This window comes from Syngnathoides biaculeatus, chromosome 14 (genome assembly GCF_019802595.1).
Source record: "Syngnathoides biaculeatus isolate LvHL_M chromosome 14, ASM1980259v1, whole genome shotgun sequence".
Taxonomy (NCBI): Eukaryota; Metazoa; Chordata; class Actinopteri; order Syngnathiformes; family Syngnathidae; genus Syngnathoides; species Syngnathoides biaculeatus.
Window position 1 is genome coordinate 12,255,001 of NC_084653.1, and position 17,580 is coordinate 12,272,580.

The 17,580-nt window shown below is 39.7% G+C and overlaps 1 protein-coding gene across 4 annotated transcripts in view; it reads right to left on the minus strand.

Moving 5' to 3' along the window:
- The window catches only part of LOC133511831 (E3 ubiquitin-protein ligase ubr3), a 141,040-nt gene that overhangs the window by 104,885 nt on the left and 18,575 nt on the right, over positions 1 to 17,580 (minus strand). For all 4 annotated transcript variants that reach the window (XM_061840803.1, XM_061840802.1, XM_061840804.1 and 1 more), the window contains exons 25-33: positions 14,932 to 15,081; positions 14,095 to 14,228; positions 13,775 to 13,885; positions 13,407 to 13,607; positions 13,192 to 13,328; positions 10,077 to 10,162; positions 7,427 to 7,532; positions 6,309 to 6,406; positions 2,128 to 2,252 (exon numbers count right to left, since the gene is read on the minus strand). In XM_061840803.1, coding sequence (XP_061696787.1) covers positions 2,128 to 2,252; positions 6,309 to 6,406; positions 7,427 to 7,532; positions 10,077 to 10,162; positions 13,192 to 13,328; positions 13,407 to 13,607; positions 13,775 to 13,885; positions 14,095 to 14,228; positions 14,932 to 15,081 — 1,148 coding nt within the window. The remainder of the gene's footprint in view (positions 1 to 2,127; positions 2,253 to 6,308; positions 6,407 to 7,426; positions 7,533 to 10,076; positions 10,163 to 13,191; positions 13,329 to 13,406; positions 13,608 to 13,774; positions 13,886 to 14,094; positions 14,229 to 14,931; positions 15,082 to 17,580) is intronic.

The window sequence follows — 17,580 nt, forward strand, 5'->3', positions numbered from 1 at the left end:
GTACATGTCAACTGTGAGAGAGATAATCTAAAAAGAAAAATCCAGAAATCACTGTGGATGTTTTTTTTTTAACAATTTGTTTGTGTGATACAGCTGCAAATAAGTATTTGAACGCCTGCCTATCAGCTAGAATTCTGACCGTCAAAGACCTGTTAGTCCGCCTTTAAAAGTCCACCTCCACTCCATGTATTATCCTGACTCAGATCCACCTGTGTGAGGTTGTTAGCTGCATAAAGACACCTGTCCACCCCATACAATCAGTAAGAATCAAACTTGTAACATGGCCAAGACTAAAGAGCTGTCCAAAGACACCAGAGACAAAATTGTACAACTCCAGATGGCTGGAAAGGGCTACAGAGAAATTGCCAAGCAGCTTGGTGAAAAAAGGTCCATTGTTGGAGCAATCATTGGAAAAAAGCTAAACCGTCATGGTCAACCTCAGAGTGAAGCCCCATGTAAGATATCACCTTGTGGGATCTCAATAATCCTTAGAATGGTGAGGAATCAGCCGAGGACTCCACCACATGACTTGGTCAATGACCTGAAAAGAGCTGGGACCACCGTTTCCAAGGTGACTGTTGGTAATACACTAAGACCTCATGGTTTGAAATCATGCATGGCATGGAAGGTTCCCATGCTTAAACCAGCACGTCAAGCCCCACCTTAAGTTTTATCATTTGGATTATACCGAGGAGTCATGGAAGAAAGTGTTGTAGTCAGATGAGACTAAAATTGAACTTTTTGGTAATAATTCCACTAACCATGTTTGGAGGAAGACAAATGATGAGTTCCATCAAAAGAACACCATCCCTACTGTGAAGCATGGGGGTGGTACCATTATGCTATGGGGGTGTTCTTCTGCACTGTATTAAGGAGAGGATGACCGCGGTCATGTATTGCGAGATTTTGGGGAACAACCTCTTTCCCTCAGTCAGAGCATTGAAGATGGGTCGTGGCTGGGTCTTTCAACATTACAATGACCCGAAGCACACAGCTAGGAAAACCAAGGAGAGGTTCCATAAGAAGCATATCAAGGTTCTGGCGTGGTCTAGCAAGGCTCCAGACCTAAACCCAATAGAAAAATCTTTGGAGGGGGCTGAAACTCTAATTCTCAGCAACAGCCCAGAAACCTGTCTGATCCAGAGAAGATCTGTGTGGAAGAGTGGGCCAAGATGTCTCCTGCAGTGTGTGCAAACCTGGTGAACAACTACAGGAAACGTTTGACCTCTGTAATTTCAAACAAAGGCTACTGTACCAAATATTACCAATGGTTTTCTCAGGTGTTCAAATACTTATTTGCAGCTGTATCACACAAATAAATCGTTAAAAAAAATCATACATTGTGATTTCTGGATTTTTCTTTTTAGATTATCTCTTTCACAGTGGACATGCACCTACGATGAAAATTTCAGACCCCTCCATTATTTTTTAGTCAGAGAACGTGCAATATAGCAGGGTGTTCAAATACCTATTTTCTTCACTGTGTGTGTAAATATATATAATAATATATAATAATAATATAATATAACTTCTCCCCACAACAGGACTCAAATGTTCAAAATAAAAATCACCTTGCTATTTGGGAGGGTTGCATATAAGAAGTGCTGCAAGGATTCATCACAAAGAAGGCAGAAGAATATAAAACAGTCTTATCGCATCTCCTGTCCTTTGTCAAAGATTTATAGAAACCAACCACCAGAGTCAGACCCTTCATCAAAGCACATTATCAACAGATTTACATTGCTTGAGAATCCTAAAAAGCAGCACATTAATGTTAGCATCATATTCATGATTTTGTAGTAGTAAGATTTTAAATGACCATCAGACAAAAATCACGCATGTCGACATTCAAGTCACCGGCTACCTAACTCATAATAATTGGGCAAAGACAAATAGCTGATTAATGCAACACTCTCCAGCAGTCACACTATTCAAGATAATGAAGATCGATACCGTCGCCTGTGGAAACTACATAATTGAAATGAGAAAGCGCTTCATTCGTCTCAATACCAAGTCATGAACAATGATTTAAAGAGATTGAATGGAGGTTACTGAAATCACACAGAGCGAATAAACACAAAGGATTATCACGCTTTTATGCTGCCGTGTATATAACTGCCCTTCTACCTGTTTGACTGCCCCGGATGACCTCCAAGCCTGCCTTTCTTCTGGCCTCAGCTTGGTTGACAGTGCAGCCAGAGCCTGGACGAATTGAAGGTTGTACAGCATCTTCACCACACAGGTAAAGTGTTCTTCAGGGGAGTAGTGGACACAGTAAAATAAATAAATAAATAAATACACACACACACACACACACACACACACACCACACACACACACACACACGCAGTGCACAAATTAAATAGCTGTTTAAACCACTTGTTTCTGAAATAACGAACAAGTAACACACAACACTAATGTGGTGTTAAAAATGGTCAAAGATGAGATTTTGACCACATTATTATTTCGTTTGGTGATTAGCTCATTGTAGTGTAATCTATGTGCAACATTCATTTGGTCTGTAGTTGCTCAACTGGTGATCAGTAGAGTTTCTTTAGTTTGTTTTTCTAATCAGATGCTGCATGCTGAAGCTGTGATTTTTTTCAGATTTGAAACTTTCCAATGCATTTACAGTTTGTCTACCAAGAGTCCTGCTTGTCCTTGAAAGCAGTCAATCAAGTTTAGGTGGTAATGAAATGAGTCATTAAACATGACTGCAGCTTGTCAGCGAACTCTTTAGGTAGTCGATAGAGGAGATACTGTGACAAGCTTGAGAAGAAGGACACACCAAGGAGTTGCAGAATCAGACGTAAGACCGAAGGTTGTACGCGTCTTTTTTTTTTTTTTATTAAGTGGCTTTTCAGGGGACAAAATGTGACTGGAGCAAAAATGAGCAGTCTCATTCTCAGTCACTGGTTGTATTCCACAGGCGATGTTTCCCAGGACTCTCAGTTATTCTCTCTCTCACTTGACACTTATGCGAATTTATTGAAAATGTAAAGCTAATGGGAACATGAGTATTCTCACCCGTGGCTTAATATTTTGTTGAAGCACATTTGGCAGCAATCATAGCCATCTTGGGTATGTCCCTGAACTTGGTACACCTGTTTTGGGACATTTTCTACAATTCTTCTCTGCAGATTCTCTCAAGGTCAGTCAAGATGAATGGGTAACATCGGTAGAAAACCATTTTTAAGTCTTTCCAGATATGTTCAATTGGATTAAATTCCGGGGCTTTGGCTGGGCCACTCAAGGACAATCACAGGCTCACACAAGATATTCCTTTGTTATCTTGGCTGTGTGCATTGGGTCACTGTCATTTTAGAAAACCTAGAGCATCCAAAGCACTCTGGAAAAAGAATTTCTCTATAGTTGGCAGCATCCTACTCTCTAGGGGGGACTAGGGGACCCACAGCATGATCCTGCCACCACCATGCTTCAAATTGGGGATGGTGTTAGCCAGGTGATGAGCAGTGCCTCTTCTCCAGATATTACACTTGCAATTCAGGCCAAAAAGTTCTATTTTGGTTTCATCCGAACATAGAATTTTGTTTCAGCAGGTCTGAAAATCCTGAAGATTTCATTCAATCATTCACACGTAGCAATGTTATGCTAGCGGAGAACGTTTCATTCATTTATAGGAGACGTGTATTAAAAATCAAATTTAGGGCATATCTTCGTGCAAACACCGTCTGGTTAAGCTTCTGGCCGCGAGCCAGCAAGAAATCAATACGTTTGTGCAGTCCAATCATCGCTAAATATCACTCAACAAAGAATAAGTGAATCAATCGTTCACACGCAGCAGTGTTATGCTAGCGAAGAACTTCGAATTCATTTATACGAGACATGTATTGAAAATCAAATATAGGGCATACCTTCGTGCAAACATATGTGTTCCGGTTGATATTAGATGGATTTAGTTGATGATGCGGTCTTCCACAAAGTTTGATCCATCGAAGGCATTTTTCGTACTGGGTCTTCAGTTTTGGAAAGGGTACGAATCGAACTCCACCAAATAGCCTTTCAGGATACCTGTCGTCACTATTACAAAGTCCGTGACTACACCTCTTAACCATATTTTTTGTTAAATAACCCAAATACGCGATAAAACGCTAACTAAACCTATACTGGACCATGCAATGTTGTCTGAGAAAATGGCAGGAGCAAAAACGGGCTTTGGTTTATGCAGATCTCTGGCCTCTGATTGGTCAGTGACGCGGATTGCGCAATATCCACGGAGGGGTCAATTGTTTGCTTTGCAGTGAACGACTCACTGGCGACCTGTCAACGATCACTGATCAATCCCCTCGCGCGCACAGTGTGTAACTAAAGTCAAACAAACGTCCTTTTGCGTCCATTGAGAGTCATTCGAGCGTTTCCCGAACGTCCATGCATATGGGTATATAAACCGATGCTTTGCGTTCTTACTTGTAGCGCGAGTTGCCGAAGTCCGCACCCCACCTTTTTTTCGTCTAGGCGGCATGATGCTGACTGTTCAAACTCACGAGAACAACTGAAGGGAGTATGAAATTTCCAACGTTTTCGTTCCGATTCCACTGTAAAAATTACACGCCAGCAAAACGCTATTCTGTCGTTATTCACCCGTTTAGTCACACGCTCAACACGCTCGTCTAACATTGAAAAATCGCTCATCACGCGCCAGTGACACATTAGCACACGCTAATGGTTTTTAGGGGTATCTTATTTGGTCGCTGTTACACGCTTCTCGTGCGTTAGACACATGTTAGTCATGCATTAGACACATGTTAATCACACGCCAGATGTGTCATCCTCATTTGAGAACGCTGAAAAATAGAACGATTGAAATGTTCAGAGAACGTTGACCAGAACGTCATGGTGTGACGGGGTCATTACATAGACAGGTGAGTGCCATTCCAAATGATGTTCAATCAACCTCATGGGAATGTCTAGCCATCACACCGCTCAAGAAGAAGACGGGCTCTGTTGTCCCAGAGATGAACGTGTTTTGGTCTGAGATGTGTTCTTCAACCCCAGAACAAAAGCTATAGACCTTGTGAAGATGCTGGATGAAGCTGGTAAGAAAGTGTCATTCTCCATGGTAAAACGAGTCCTGCACCAACAAGGTTTTAAAGGGCACTCCCAGAGAATTAAGTCATTAATCCTAAAGAAACGTAAAAGAATAGATGTTTTTTTTGCAAACTGTAATGTATTTGCAAAAAGACATCAAGACAAAGACCTTAACTTTTGGAGACATGCCCTGCGGTCTGATGAAACTAAAGTGGAGCTGTTTGGCCATAATGACTAATGTTACATCTGGGGGTAAAAAAAATGAGAATTAAAAAAAAAAAAAAGGTGGTGGGGGTCGAGGGGGTCTTGTAGACCTGAGAAAAAGCATACCAAGTGTGAAGCATGGAGGTGACGGCATCATGTTGTTGGGCTGTTTTGCTGCAGCAGGAACTGGAGCTCTTCATAAAATATAATGGCATCATGAAGAAAGACCATTAGATGGAGGTTTTAAGGCAACATCTCAAGACATCAGCGAGGAAACTAAAACGAGGGCGCAAATGGATTTTTCCCTAATCGACAATGACCCTAAACATACTGCCAAAATGGTTTAAAAAAAAAAAGTGGTTTGAGGATAAGAAAATCAATGTCTTGGAGTGGCCACCATAAAATCCTGATCCGAAGCACATTGAAAATTTGTAGGCAGATCTCAAAAGACGTGTGTGAGCAAGGCAACCGATAAACCTCACTCAGTTACACCAGTTTTGTCAGAAGGAATGTGCCAGAGTACTGTCAGAGGCTTGTGGAAGATTAGCCAGAACACTTAACCCAAGAAATCCAGTTCACAGTAAATGCCACTCCATACAAAGGAAATGTGTGTAAACGTTTGACCGAGAAGAAAATATTTTCCAAGAAATTCTCTCTCTCATTTTTGTGGCATTTAACATAATTAAATAATTTTGGTGATCTTGAATGACCTGAAACAGGAGAAGTTTAGTGTGATTTGACTTCAGACTGAGACAAAAAAAAAAAAAAAGACATAAGTATTTGCACAATGTATGTAAACTTCTGGCTTTAACTGTTTTTGGTGCAGCAGTGAGTACTTCTTTCACTCTGAATCTCACCTAGCCTGCAAGTATGTGATCTGGTTCATTTTGTGGTGCGCAACGTGAAATATACAGCCCCATGTAAATTGGAAAAGCCCTTGAGGGGTTTCAAAGAATATAATAAATATATATATATATTTTTTTCAAATGTTGTCCTAAGAGCATCTTCCCAATCACCTGGACATGATCGACATTGTGATGTTGCAGGAACTGTACCTTTTCGCAGGGGCTGTGGCATGGTCAGCACAAAGATAATCAACAGGGATGGGACATCTCTAAAGAGCATGGGTACTTCAGGTCTTTCGTCATCAAAACTGTTGAAAAACAAATATTTTAATTGATCACGTGCCTTGTCATGTTTATTTATTAGCTTAAAAGCGGTGGAAGCTTCAATATTTTTTCTCAAACATATCATCAAATGAAAGTGTTTGCTTAATGCAGCCCTACTTATAGTTTTGTTATGTGCCATTCTCCATTAACTCTGTTGACAATTAAACTCTGCACACTTGAGAGGCCTCAGGAGTTCTGAATGAGAGGGACTCTACTTAAAGTATAATACCCCCCATTACCAAAGCACTCAGCAGTTAACACCACAGTGCATAGTGCATTGACGAAAAGCTTTTATGGATGGAGCTCTCAACCTTGCTAAGACCACAGTCTTCTTTTAATTCATTCCTCTCCTACTGATCAAATGAAAAAAGGACAAAATGAAACTATGTAAAACATCTCTCTCTCTGTCCTATTTTGAGAGACTCGTTCATCTCGACTGCCTCAGGTTGTCAAGACAGCTCGCTCCCAAAACCTCAAAGTATTTTTAACAGCAAATGGCTCCTGTGAGAATACAAGCACGCCTGTGAGCACTTTTCGCATAAGCGTAAAAGCACTGGTTCTCCTTACTGTTTAGTGCAGCAACATCTTGTGAAAATATGATAATGCACAGAAGCACACCAATGTCTGAAGACAGAATAATACCTAGATAGTGCCTTGTGTATTTTAGCTCAGTGTATTACAGAGCTCAATGTATAATTGAGGTATGAAGTGCTGTGCTGGTGGCGAACATGCAGCATAGTTGTTCTTGCTACAGCAAATTAGATGGGGTCGTTTTGCTCTCTGCAGAGTGCCCGGTAATTTGCCAGATGTAGCAATTATTGGTAGCTATGGAAACCGTGCAAGGTCCATTTTTTGTATTTTATTCATCTTTGTGTCTCAGAAAATCTGTTGGGGACAGGAGTGCTTGTCTTTTAAGTAAGGTTATTTTATTGCTTGATTATGTGAGGGAGCCCCCCAAGCTCAGCCAACCAACATGCGGTGATTGAGAAAGGAAAATTGCTCACTCTGGCTCTATGCTTTGTGTAAGTTGTGTCAGCTTCATCCAGGGGTTGTAGGCTGAATCAATGCTGTAAAGACGCATGTGCATGGCCAACACGTGAAACAGCTGATCTAAAATCGTGAAAGAGACAAACTGTTATTTTACAAAATGTTTCTGAACGGACATCTGTTCAGCTGGTGGTTTGGTTCAGCTCCAACTAACTCAGATGAATTTATGATGATGCTTGAAATGATTGAGAACAACTATTTATTGCGATACTCATGTAAGCTTAAGGGAACATTTCCAATAGGAGAAAGGCAGAGGTTAATTTGCCACTGCGTGATGCAAGTAAAATGAACCAACAGAAAAAAAAAATACAATTCAAAGAGTTTGAAACAATTACATTATTTAGTTTCATACTACAAATTCAGCAGGTGCCTAACCCATGCCTTTGGGTGTCACAAAAAAGCACCCACTTATGGTGTATAACGTTTTTTGTAATTATTCTGTGTTTCATAGGAACATACCCCAACTACAATGTAGAAAGCACACTGGAATAAGACTTTGGTAGAGTCCCAATAGCTGGAGCAACAGTGCCACCAATGGGTACATTTGGGGACAGCAAAAGGATGAACATATATTTCCACATTTCATGTCAAGAATTGAATTGAGTCAAAATAGGAGCGCTGCCTTATTCTGGATGGAATCAAACAGACTCACCGTTCTCCACATTATAAAAAATAATACAACAGTAAAGCACCATGTCAACTGAGCTGTCAAAATGACTAATTTCAATAGAGAAAAATAAAATGAGACATTTTTGGTGTTTATAACATCTATCCCTCCATCCATCTTCTGAGCTGCTTATCATTACAAGGGTTATGGAGTGCTGGATCCTATCCCAGCTATCATCGGGGAGGAGATTGGGTACACCCTGAGCTGGTTGCCAGCCAATCGCAGGGCACATGGAAACAAACAACAATTTGTGCTTACAATCACACCTAAGGGCAATGTAGAGTCTCCATGCATGTTTTTCAAATGTGGGCGGAAACTAGAGTGCCTGGAGAAAACTCACGCAGGCACAGGTAGAACATGCAAACTCCACACAGGTGAGGCCGGGCTTTGAAAACTGGCCCTCAGAACTGAGAGGCAGATGCTCCACCCAGTTGCGTCACCGTGTCTCTTTATAATTATATTATATATTATTGTAAAGGAAACATTTTCGGGATGAAGTCATAAAATGGAAAAAGTCAAAAGTGAGAGTAAAGCTCTTTTATAATGTTGCATAATCACTCATGTTCCGATTAACTCGTAACATTGTGGATGCAATTAGGTATCAGGTTCAGAATCTTGGTAAACTGGACAGAGCAACCAAATATCAAATGTGCAATTTTCTGAAATTTCTGCAAATTCTAAAAATGATATACAGTTTAAACCCTGGATACAAGGTTCCAGTACACTGTTGGAGCATATCAGCCCAATCAGTTCCATCATGAAGACTGAACTCTAATGCATACCAAGTAAGTACATTTGTCTATGGGCACAGCTGCATGGTGACTGCAGCTCAGACAGCTACACGATGAACCTCTTTTCAGCCACTCAGGGATGACAGGCCGTTGGTCTGCAGCACCCTCAACTTTGACAGTTTAATTTGCAGACTAAAAATAGTATGTGTAGCCACCTGCCTGCATCATCCACCTATCTGCAAGTACATTCACAACTGATTGAAGTCATTACTATGTATATTTGCAGTGATTGCCATGGAATTAGGAGTCAGCCCAATATCACTTATATTTTCTGTCACATGCCCCTGTCAACCATGACACCTGGGCCATTATCTAGGATAACATCTATTCTTAACTGCCATTGTTAAGAGACCTTTTGTCTTTTTATGGCTCACGAGCGACACAGACGGATGAGTTGGATCTCACAATCTTACAATTTGTTATGGGACAGATGCCAGTAGGGAAAGGTCCAGCCGTATTTAACTATTTTCATGGATGTTTGTTCCTTTTTTGAGTTATTGATGAATGGATAATGAAAGCGCAATCTCTTGAAAGACCACAGCTTTTGATGCCCTAAGGTGTGTGTTGTTTTTTTTTCCACTTTACATAATTATTAGGTGTGATTGTTAGTGAGGCTGTTGTCTCTTTATGTGCCCTGCGATTGACCGGCAACCAGCTCAGGGTGTACCTCGCCTCCTGCCTGATGATAGCTCCAACACTCCCGCGATCCTTGTGAGGATAAGGAGCTCAGAAAATGGATGGACATATTAGTATTATTTTGACAGTTCAATTAAAAAAAAAAGAGCTGCTCTAACTTAAAAAGGAGTTATTCCTCTCACAAGTAGTAACAATAACGACAAACAAAAACACTGCACAATGTGGTTATTCGAAGGATTATTCTCTGAGCTTCTCTCATACCCATTTAAGGTACCCAGGAAGATATCCTTTTGACTTTGTCATCTTCTGGTTTAATCAAACAAAAAATATACCCACAACCACAAACATAGTCAACAGTCTCATCAGTCTATTAAATAAGTCACATGACAAACTTTAATATATATATTTTCCCTTATATTTTTGTATTTAAATAAGGGTATCATATAAAATTCTGTTATACATGTAATCCTTGTGAAATAGAAGTATCATAAGAGTATGTAAGTAAACACTTACTGAGACATGAGCGTTTTGCAGTGGCACTGGCACCCCCACAACACAAGTTGCCTCCTCGGTGCACAAGTTCTAATTCCAGGTTGGTTCTGCAGAGGGACAGTCAAGTGAGTTACAATTATTATTTTTCACTCATACACACACTTCTACGAAGCAAGTTGTATAAATTGTATTAGCATGAATAAGCAGACAACTATCCACCCACTTGCTCCAGTATAGTATCCATTCATTACAAACAGATTACGGACACAGCAAGAGAATACAGACTTGAACAAAATTTGAAGAGTCAATCAAAGCTGTAGAATTACGTAATAAATTCAACATGAAGTTGCACTTTGTACTTCATTGTATTTCAAAAAGGAAAATGGCTCTTTATTTGCAATGCATTTTTGCCAGCAGAAAATACTGCCAAATCATACAGCATTAACACGGTTGGACGGTCTTGAATTGGAAATTCATCAATAATTAGGGCAACTCAAATCTAATCGTGATTAAGATTTTGGGTGCCAAAATTAATTTAGCCTAATGGTAAAATGTGGGCTTTGCTCCATATGTAGCACTTTCTGAACAAGTAGCCAGCTAACAAATAGCATAAACGCATGGTTTAGGTTTTATTAAGCAGCCTAAATAAGCGAGCACACAGCACATCATGTAGCGGGAATCCCAGTACGGTATTGTACAATTTCTTCTGAGTATCCAGTAACTCAGATTCAGTGAATTGTGATTACAATATTGATCGAAATGATTCTGATTATCATTTTGGTCATAATTGTGTAGCCCAACCTGTAACCATTTAGGAAAACGTTAAACTTAACCTTTAACTGTACACAGATGTGAACACTGATAGGCGCTACAAAAATAGAAGTGATCTGTGGATGTCTCCCTCCTGCCACAAGCTATTTCTATTGGCCACCAGTGTGGGGCCCAATCTTGAGTTTCCTGAGAATGAGGGGAAAGAAAGCAATTTCAGATAGATAATGCAGCCACAACGAAGCTCCATCTGGCTTTTGCTGATAAGAGCACCCCTGTGACACAGGAATTTTCCACTCCTCAGGCAATTTGCACTGTTCATTGAACTTCAGAGAGCCAATGCGCACCCATACACTGTTGTATTTGGGGTGAAGGGCTAAGGACACCACAGCATGAAGTAACAAAATGGTCTGGGAGATTCCACTCCAGGAAGCACAGACATTTTGAAATAAAACACTGACCAGACAGAAACACAATGGTCAATCTTAAGACAATGATGCCTCGATTCTCGACCAAAATCCGTTCCAGAAAACGGTTCGAGAAGCGATTTGTTCGAAAACCAAATCGATGTTTCCCATTACAATGAATGGAAAAAGAAATCATGCATTCCAAGCCTAAAAGCCAAGCTTTTTTTTTTTTTTTTCAAGCAGTTTTTTTTTAGCTTTTCCTGATTTAAAAAAAAAAAAAACTGTATAGTAGCAATACATGTGTAGTTGAAATACTTTATACAAGACAATAATTTAAGAAAAGTATTTTTTTGCTTAAAATGTATGCTTTAGTAGTAGAGTATGCTAGGCTGGGAGTGCATTGCCGTATCTGTAGCGACTCGGCCCCCAGCCTTGTGAACTTTTTTTATTAACAAAACTTTAAACAAGCAACTTGCCTTCTTTGGAGACATGATTAGAAGAAAAAAAACAGTCACTAACGAGACATGTCTGTGTACAGAGGCTGCGTTATACAGAATAACAAAAGTGCGCTCGTTTAACCGTGCGCATTGTCATTTGTATTTTTTTATTTTCAGGGGACATTCGAATTGACATTAAGAAAACACGTCGTGGATGGGTCAACAGCGTGCGCCGCATGCGATGTTATTTCTGGGTTTTTTCGGGGGCATTTGAATTTGACAATAACAAAACACATCTTGGGTGGGTCAGCTCCTTGCGCCCCATGCATTATGTTATTTCCAGGTTTTTTCGGCGGCGTGGGAATTCACAACAAAGCGCGTCTGTGGGTCAGCTGGTCTGGTCGTGCGCAATATGTTATTTCAGGGTTTTGTTGGGGCCGTTCGAGTACCAATTTTCATTCGAAGACAGAAGAAAAAAAATATTGAAATTTTCGTTCAAAAACCGATTTGTTCAAAAACGGGGACGTTCGTTAACAGAGGCTTTACTGTATCTCTATGTCGTGAGCAGCTTGTTGGGAAGACAACAACTCACCAGCCACAGCATTAGTTAGTTACATCTGTAAATTATAATTGTGTTGGGGTTTTTTTTTGTTTTTTTTTAGCCTTTTAAAAACATCTTGGATTGATGGACATAGTACCAAAGGACAAAAACTACAAAACATTGTTAAACTAAATGATCCCTGAAATTGTTATCCAATAGAGATCAAGGTTATCTTTGCAAATGCAGTACATTTTATTGTCAAGGTGTTCCGAGTGAAGGGGTCATTGAGTGCTTTCTTCCTTATGATTGGGGTAAAACTGTCAAAGACAATCAATTTTTGTTGAAAAATATCCCAAGAATAAAAGTTATGTATAGAATGGATATAAAAAGTATATACACTCCTGTTTGAATGCCAGGCTTTTGTGATGTCGAAAAAAAAAATGGAGACCAACATCATTTTAAAACCTTTGAGCATCTTTAATGTGGACTCTCACACGTACAACACCACTGATTATTTTTTTTTTAGTACTTAAGAGAGGAAGGGGAAATAATGTGGTTATCCAAGTGTGCGTACTCATTTTTAAATGGTCATGTGGTTGTTTTCAGAATTAACCAAATTCATATTAAATGGGAGTTAGCACACATCTGCCGCCACTGAAAGGAAGGCATTTTAATTAATGTTTAAATATGAACACACCCACATCCCATCTCTAAGAGAGTGTGCACACTTATACAATCACATTGAGTTTAGGTTTCCCTTAGTGATACAGGTTGTAGGTCATTAGTGGTGGAAAAAGTTTTGAAACAATTTCTCATACTTCTTTTGTCGCAAAACCCTCCAGTTTGAAAAAGGGTGTGAAGACCCATCTATTGTATATGGAAAGAAGGGAGCAACTTGTAGTTTTCCTACATATTCGTAGGAAACCAATCCCAATACTCATGTCTATTCAGTGTAGGTCATATACGGCCAGAAAGAGTCTTACCTTGCCAAGGAGTACATAAAGAGAAAATCATTATCTGGGGAGCCAGGGTTTTTGCCATAGTCCATGTACTTTTTCTGGGTGGTGTTCTTAATGTCTTTGATTACCGACTCCATCTCTTTGCTCAAGTTGGACTCCGTCTGAGAGAGTAAAAGTAATCCTTTCAAACAGAGCCTACACAAACTGCTTGAGGTCAACCCCACACAGTCACTACTTACTGGGAAAAGGCCTAAATTATCCTGAAGAGCTTCCACTTCCTTTATTAGCACACTGGTCTTCTTGTTTGTGGTAGCATGCCATGAACCGGCTTCTGAGCCACATCCAGGTCGACAGGGAAGGACACTGTTGGCAAACTGTCGACATAGCGGGCAAGTAAATTCACCCTTGTCAACAGAGAATCCCTGGAGGACCTGGTCATTCTAAAAATGAAAAAAATACAGTAAATAATCTCATCAAAGGTCAATCACATGAACGATACCAATTACAAGTAGACAATGCCAATTACAAATAGACATTCGCTGATTCACTTTCTGTCAATGAGGTTAACAACAACAACGTTACATATTGTCAAACATTTTCACTTCACCCTCAGAGACTCCATGTACGACTTGTGGCAATCAATATGCAAAGTGTGTCCGCAGGTCTGCACGTAGACACCCCCGTCCCAACCTATCGACACAGACTGCAGACAAGAGCTCTGCAGCATTGACAGGAGAAAGATCGTGTCAATGTTAACCTTGTGGACATTTTTTTGAATGTTAATTTCAAAAAAAGAAATCAAACTAATGCCTGCTCAAAATTGAGCTGCTGAATTCTTAAAAGAAATCCAAACACCTAATAGCATTCCAAGTGCTTTTAACATATTCCTCCAGTGGACAGCTAATGCTCTTTTTCTGAGTCACTCACATCTTTGAAGAACCGCTGTAAGAGAGTAAGCCGGACGTCATGAGCCACTGCACACGTGTCAGCAGAGTAAATGTGCTCTTCGTCACTGGTTGGGAGATTTTTAGCCTCTATGCTCTTGCAGCGATGTCCAAGCACTGAAAGACATTTTCCATGGGCCTACTTATTAGTAATGGTATACAATTACTGTTAACATTCATTGATTGGTAGAGATCATATTATTTATATTTAAAATTTTCAACCTAAATATTCAACACGCGTTTAACATGAACCCCATGATGTTTATACTTGCGTATAATTGTTTGAACAGATTAACGTGGCACGTTCAAATATCTGGAAATTGCACCCATGGATGAACTAGACTTGTGGAGCTCCACCACCCTCTCTCTGATTTCCTGGCTGACTTCTTCTGATTTTCCCATGATTTCAAACAAGTAATCAGTCTTTGAGGTGGCCCCGTAGCTCAGTGGTTAGAGGACTGGTTTGGTAAACCAGGGGTTGTGAGTTCGTATCCCACTGGGGACTCCACTCCCTGAGAAGGGTTGCGTCAGGAAGGGCATCCGGCGTAAAAATTGTGCCAAACATATATGTGCGTTCATCTGAGATGACACGCTGTGGCGACCCCGAAAGGGACAAGCCGAAAGAAAGTCCTTGAATCAGTCTTTGAGGTGTGGCCTTGAATACATCCCCCGGGTGTGCAGTCAATTACCTCACGCTCTCAGTTAACCTATCAGAAGCTTCCAAAGCCGTGACCTTATCGCCTATACTCAATGTTAAACAAGGTTAAACAACAACTATCACCTGTTGCTAAATGTATTTTGGAAAAAAAAAAAAAAATACCAGAGGAGGCCTGGAGGAGAACAACTAGGCCAGTTGGTCTGTCCTCTGTTGAGGGTCCACTCTGTCCACAGATCACGCAGTCATAAAGAACTTCTGACTCCATCATTTCAGACGCTCCCAGGTCCATTGCTGCCTCCGTTTCTGGTGATTCTGGCACAGAGAAAAAAAATTTACTGTATGGAAAAAAAAAAAAAAAAAAAAAAAAAAGGAAAAAACCTTACGTATAAACAGTACAGAGATGGTAAATAGTATACATATGGCTATTTGAGTTGTTGAATTTTCTTACTTTTTGCAATCAAGAGATTTTTGACAAACACATCTGCAAACAATTTATTATAGGTATAATTGCTAGACATAACATCAATTTCATCATTGCGTTTGGTATCTGCCGATCATGAGCATTTTATGCAGATTTATGCTGATCATTGATCGGCTCTGCAAAAGTCATTTACTGCGCGCCGCCATCGTGCCAGGTATATTTGAAAACAAAAGTGATTTTTTTTTTTAGCACTAATGTCTTTTGACGGCCAATGAAGTTATTAAAAACAAAACTAAAAAAATGTTAGCTGTGTGTGTTAGCTGAGAGACAACAAGTCATGCGCAGATCAGCAAGACAAATTTGTTCTCATGCTCATGTTCACACTACTGCTGCTGTTTAGTAGAACACGATATTGACCACAGTGGCAAATTCCACCTTTTTGAGCCAAAGCACATACTTCACAATTGGAAAAAATTCTCACAGTACAATATAGTAGATAATTACTGTATGTACTGACGGCAATGAAAAAAGAAGACCATTAATTTGGTCTCTGTCACTATGCTTCACTGGCATAAATAGATGAACAAAGATACATTAGTTATTGTAAATATAAATTTTTTGAACATTTAAGTACACAACTACATACAGTGAATGAACAAGTTATTTAAATAGACTCTTTGCTCCATCTTATGATCGGATCAGTGATCGATTATTGTTTTTTTAAACTCGCTGATCAGTGATCGGCCCCAAAAATCTTGATCGTGTGAAGGCTAGTAATTACACAATTTAATTCTTACAGCAATTTAAAAAAACATACCTCTGTAAAGGCATATCTTGTGATACAGCTCTAGTATTAGAACTCGATTTATGTAATGTGTACCATATATTTTACCTTTCCGCAATGACAAGCTATCCCATCGATGCAACAATTTATAGTCGGTTAATTAGACACATATTTTACCTAACCGTACATTCGATTATCTAAGTGAGTTTAAATGTTAAGAAATGTGTTTACCAGTAAATATTGAGCAAAAGTGTCACCTTGTGTTGATTTATGACTCTTCAGGAGAATGGGTACTTAATAAAAGGTCACAGCGGCAGCTTTTGCCTCAGGCTGCCTCGGTGTTTGTGCACACACACTGAAGGTGAAATGAAACAGCAACACAAATTGTGTTTTCAGCATCAAGGCTGCGTACTGTGACTGTACAAGTGTTGTGTTTGTGCAATATATTGGATGTCTCTATCCTGAGCTTGTTCAGGGCGCTTGTGTAGTTAATGGAATTACTAAACCTATACGGTTCTGGGGTGCGTCTTGTCCAGCAACTCAATTTTGGCATCATCTGTCTGAATGATAGGAATCTACTATAAAAGTGAGCTTAAAAAAAAAAAAAAAAAAAAAGTCCACCTACTGGGAACCTCTAAAGCCACTGCAGACAGTAAAAAAAAAAAAAAAAAAAAACACTAAGCTGTACGTAAACAATCAACAAAATAAGATTGAGAATCTTGGCAATTGTATTCGATTGCCATTTTCAATAGCCAGGTCCTTCGCCTTCAAATTGAAGTTTGCATTATGTTACATTTTTGGCATTATGAGGTATGCCTGAGCACAGCAGATCTAAAAACTGAACTGAATGCTTCAATGTGTGCAGATTTAATTCAAAAACTCAAAATTAATACAATTCATGAATAGTAAACACCAACAGGAAAAGAGCGAGGAAAATAAGGTTCCCTGCTTCAATCGCAGGAGGCATGCTGCGGAGAGAAAAAAAAAAAAACAACTTGTGGCTTGTACTCTGAACTTTAAAGTACATATAATACTAATGGGTAAGTCACAAATACCATGGTATTTGTAATTTGGGCTTCGTGGTTAAATAAAAAAAAATTCAAAAAATAAAACTGTTTAAGCAAAACTGACACGCACTTTTACTTTGACACCCCAGTAATCTCAATGATATGATGGTGCATGAATTAAAAGGAAGCACAGTGGTCTTCAAATAACAAAAAAAAGGGAAAAACAAAACCAAAATAAAATTAAATATTACAGCTCAGCAGGAAATGTGTACACAGAGGTCTCAATAGTCCGCGGCCGGCCAGTACAGTCATTCTTCATTCACTAACCACACTGTGTCAAAGGGGCCCCCTGTGAGTCCGGCCCACTAGTAGCACAAAAATCCCCCATGCTCTCCACCACCACCCTCCCACTGGAGAACTCAATTTGTTCTAAAGGGCCAGTGGTCACTAGGGTTTCCCATCAATCAATTGGAACTAGGACCAACGTTTCAGTTCTCCCAGAACCATTCAAATGTCAAAGTTCCATTTTCCAGTTTTGATGCAAAGTCCTCAAGACGCAATGAAGTGCTGAAAAACAATAAAGAAGCAGTGCAAACCAA